Source organism: Protobothrops mucrosquamatus, unplaced genomic scaffold (genome assembly GCF_001527695.2).
Source record: "Protobothrops mucrosquamatus isolate PMUCROS unplaced genomic scaffold, P.Mucros_1.0 scaffold325, whole genome shotgun sequence".
Classification (NCBI taxonomy): Eukaryota; Metazoa; Chordata; class Lepidosauria; order Squamata; family Viperidae; genus Protobothrops; species Protobothrops mucrosquamatus.
The window spans coordinates 902094-906954 of record NW_015386664.1 but is presented as its reverse complement, the minus strand read 5'-3'; the positions used below and the strand labels follow the sequence as shown (position 1 = coordinate 906954).

At 34.1% G+C, this 4861-nt stretch overlaps 1 protein-coding gene across 1 annotated transcript in view; it reads right to left on the bottom strand.

Moving 5' to 3' along the window:
* Positions 1-2534: 2534 nt before the first annotated feature.
* The window catches only part of LOC107286792 (cytochrome P450 2C20-like), a 20583-nt gene continuing 18256 nt past the window's right edge, over positions 2535-4861 (bottom strand). The window contains exons 6-9 of the mRNA XM_029284006.1: positions 4402-4543; positions 3231-3418; positions 2846-2987; positions 2535-2713 (exon numbers count right to left, since the gene is read on the bottom strand). Coding sequence (XP_029139839.1) covers positions 2535-2713; positions 2846-2987; positions 3231-3418; positions 4402-4543 — 651 coding nt within the window. The remainder of the gene's footprint in view (positions 2714-2845; positions 2988-3230; positions 3419-4401; positions 4544-4861) is intronic.

Sequence of the window (4861 nt, the reverse complement as noted above, 5' to 3'; positions counted from 1 at the left end):
TATTAGAGTTCTAATCCAGTCCTTAGAAACAAATTTACTCATTTTCAGAGTTAATGGAATTACTATTAGTAAGTGAAATTCAGGGCGCTACAGGAGCAACATCTAGGAAATATATAGACCAGAGAGGTCTCCTCCACATCACAGAGACAAGTATAATAATATGTTATTATGTTTTTCATCCAAAATTGCAGGTGGGAGGACATTAAAGTGAGCTAAGAAAAAAACACTGTAGACTGATTTGAATTTGTGAAGTATAATTTTATGTACAGCAATTATATTTTTACAAAACCTAGAAAATATTTAATTGTGAGTACTCTTTCTTAATTCTTGAAAAGCAAAATTATTTGTTCCAGTGAGGACAGAAATAATTATATTCCAGTGCTAACTGCCTGTTGGGAAGGAAAAGTTAAAAAAAAAAAATGTCCATTCCTGCCCAGGAGACAAAAATAAGGTCACCTATTTAGCTTTGGCTGAAAATATCAAGAATTCTAATACCATCAAATTCTGAATGTCAAGACTAAAATCTAAATGCTGGACAAAGAGCAAAAGCAACAGGATTACAGCAATCATTAGAAATAAACTGATCAAAGTTATTTAAGCCAAGAATTCCAGGAAAACATCTTGCTTGCTATTCAAAGTTTGGGTTATAGCACAACATCATTTTCTCAAGTGATTCAGGATCAAAACATAACTCCTTAGGGATTAATAACTAAATATGTTTATCAGTTTTCAAGTCTGAAAACCAAGAAACCAGTTTAATATACCCAGACCCTAAAATTTGCCAAGATTTCAGATCCAAAGAGAGGAATATTCATAAGAAATCTCCTTTCAGACGAAAGTTGAAAATCTGGTAGATTGAAACCATCTTCAGTGTAAGGTAACTTTAGTTTGGCTAAGAATATTCAAGAGGATTTAGCCAGCCATAAAAAAAATCATTAATACAGTGTTTTGAACTGTACCTTAATCTTGATATAATATTCATTCTGGTCTTATCCCAAAGACTTGATAGGATTTTGTAAATATTGATTTTCCCAATTAGGAATTGCAATAGGGCCTGTTCAGGAGTGCATAATTTGATTCACTGAGGCAGAAAAAGGCTCAAAAATCAAATTCAATCAGTCAAATTTATTTCAGAGATTGACCAGCAATTAATAAAACATAATTTTTAAATACAAAGTAAAACATAAAGAACTGGGAAAAGATTAAATATATACATAGAATAAAAGGTACCCGTGCAAACCTTAAAAATTTTAAAATAAGAGTAAACTAAAATATCAATGATAAAATTACATTTATTTAAATATTCCAAATTAAATTAAGGATGTAATAAAATATTAATATGTTAAGAAAAAAATTATAAACTAACAATCTCCCAACAAATTTTAACAAAAGCAACTGAATTACCACAGGATCAATAAGACTTGTTTGGTTAATTTTAAAAAATCCAACTATTATAAATTGAGAAGGTTGACCTCAGATAGTGAGACAATTGATCAATAATTATGATAATGATTGAAACAAAATGACTTTCAATGTGTATGCCTATGCTTCATTCTTGTAATTATCTGTCATTTATGTGTTTTAATTGCTGCAGTGAAAAAACTGGCAAACATTACAGGTGATAAAAGACTTCTTGTTTAATAGATTAAAAATAGTGAAGAAATGTTCATTTTTTCCTTCTAAAATCAGTCAATAAAAAGAAAATAAAGGTTTGCTGGCTAATAGGGGCAATATAAAAGCATGGGAAAGATTGTCTCCATGTCACCTGTGCTACAAGGATAAGTTCTTTCACACATGGGGATTCAGTAAATCTCACTTTGAATCACTATGGACTCCAACAAGGGGACTCATCAATATCTCCTAATACATTGTGTGGAGATTTAGAGACCTATTGGAGTCCGTTGAGTTATACACACAAACATACGGAATGCATATTTAAGACTGAAATAGAGTTAAATCTCTGTATTTCATTTCACTTGGAAGTGTATATTTTCAGAGAAAATGTATTGAAAGCATCGATTGTTCTTCTATTTTTCACATCTATAGACAGAAGGCCCAGTATCATTCTAGAAAAAGACATAGCTGCTTTAAGGTGCTGGCGAGGGATGTTGTTCCCACAACCCTTTGTTCTCTGAAGCTTCTTGCTGGAGATTCAATCTCAGGTACTGCATAGCCTTAATGCCAAATTGTATGCAATATCGCAGATTAACAGTCATGTCATTTTCGTGTTAACTTATTCCTTGTTGTATCAATTCTTTTCTCTTAAGCTAAATGAAGCCTCTGGAGTATCTCTTCTCTTAAAACCTCTTAAATTCCTCTTAAACATAGCATACTATCATAAGCTCTCGTGAATGCCAGAATAGTGTGTTCTATGGTAGTAAATATGGCTCTACTAAGTAAGAAAATGTAAAAAGAAAAGTATTTCAGATGTGTTTCACTCAAAATCCTTCAATATCCCAAAATTCTTCTAAAAAATTGCAGCTGAGATTCCCCCCCCCCAAATCCTCCATTTCTTTCCTTCTCTTGATTAGCGTTCAACGTTTAATGGCTCGCACAAAAGGGAACTGGTTATCTTTGAAATCCATAATGAAAGATATTACATCCATGCCTTTGGTGTCCACATCCAGATGGAAGGTGAAGTTCTGGAGCAGAGTGCTGAAGAACAAGAAGAGCTCCATCCGAGCCAGGGCCTCCCCTGGACAGGCCCTCTTCCCTGCATTAGCAAAGAAGAAAACAAAACTTATTTAGGAAATACACCTGCTAGAATTGTGTCTGATAAATGAATAATATGGATCAGGTAAATATATGGCTTTGTAATGCATCAATCTGTTCCAGAAGGTGGTACCTGCTGAGAATGCCATGAAAGCATCTCTTTTCCTGAACTGGCCCTTTTCATCCAAAAAATGATCTGGATTGAACTTCTCTGGAGTCTCCCAATGGAGAGGATCATAATTTACAGAGGGGAGGACTGGCACAATAGCCATGTACTAAAGGAAAAGAAAGAAACAGATGGCATTAATTGGCACTACTTTATGCAGAGAAAAATCTTCAGTTCTCACTTGCCGTAAATAACATAGGTCAGTGGGGAGCCCTCTGTAAAGAGGGAGGGAAATGAGAGATATTTGGTTTAATATTCAAAATGCCTTGAATATGAAAGATGTCTGGATACATAACAGTCATCTTGTTTTTTCTCCCCCAGAATATCTTGACCAATAGTTGTATCACCACACCTTGGGAATGTTATAACCATGGAATTTTATGTCACAGGTTGTTGCCCGTGGAAAGGTCTCAAGACTGTCTTTCCAACACCGTTGAACCTCATGGAGAACAGCATTTGTGAAAGGCATCTTCAAACGGTCTTCCATGCTTGGAATGCGATTTGTACCCATCACCTCATCAATCTCCTTTTGCACTTTAGCTGTGAGAAAAACATATTGAGACCAGATTGACAGCCTTTTACTCTCATGTGCTGAGCACCTGCAGTCCACTACCACTTGGATAGAAGCATGTTTTTCAAAGCACATACAGAGAAGATACTTCTAAACAGGAAAATGACCCTCCTCCTCTTCCTCTTCCTCCTCCCTCCATGTAGACCATTTCAATTCTTCTAATTTAAGATGTGATTGATATTGTTTATAGTATATGTACCTGTGTGGCTTCCAAATAGGCCTAGAGCCAGTAAACATAAAGTATTTCCATACGGGCTATCTGAAGATTAGAATTTCTACTCCAAAAATGCAGTGGATAAATTTAAATGAATTTAAACTAATTAGGAAGAGGGGAAGGAGGAGGAATGTTGTTAAATCATGCAATCTCTTCTCCCTCTTCATGATCCAAAGATTATAAGTTCCCTAGAATTATCTATTAGCAGTTGCTTCATCAAAATCCCCATGAAATCTCATTTTCTGGAAATCTTGGTGTAGGACTCATTGGTTCCTAGGGCATATTAGTTAGTAAGGCACACAGACATAGATACTGAAATCCCATAAAGTTAGTATTAAATTAATGCAGTTGGCATTAATGCAGTTTGCTGTATCTCTATTAAGGAAAAGGGGAAGGAAAGGGCATGTTAGCTGAACTGGATAATTTAAAACAACAACAACAACAATAAAAACATTCAGGAAAAAGACAATGGCAAATCATTTCCATAATGGTTCCAACAAATTTGCATAAAAGCAACTGTAATGTATGAAACTTTACTCAGCAATATTTTGAGGATTGATCATGGATACCCTAGGAGAAATAGAGGACCTCCAATGTCCTTTTTAACTTTTTTATTATTATTATTATTATTATTATTATTATTATTATTATTATTATTATTATTATTATTATTATTATTATTATTATTATTATATTGTAAGATCTGAAACCTTTCTATTTTTGTGTTCATTTCTATACCTTGAAGGTGTGGCAATTTGGCCATCACAAGTAGGCTGGAGACCAAAGCATTGCTTGTGCTTACTGTCCCAGCAAAAAACAGTTCAAGCACAGAACGCACAAGGTTTTCAGGAGTGTAGATAATCTCAGATGAATTCTGCTCCTGAAGGGGAAAAAAAGAGGAAAAGGGGAGGAATAAAGAATTCTACTTGGAATTAATAGTAGTTCATGTCGGCATATATTCATAAAGATTAATCTGGCTTTCTGCCAAAAAGACAGTTTAACATTTTAACATTTAACATTTATTTGATTTATACCCCGCCCTTCTCCCGGAGGACTCAGGGCGGCTTACAGCCAGTTAAAACAATTCAACAATACAAAATATAAATACTAAAATAAAATTAAAAATAAATATTCGAATTTGGCTGCACTGCTAAAATTTGATTAAAACCAATTAAAATACCAATTAAAATACCCCTAG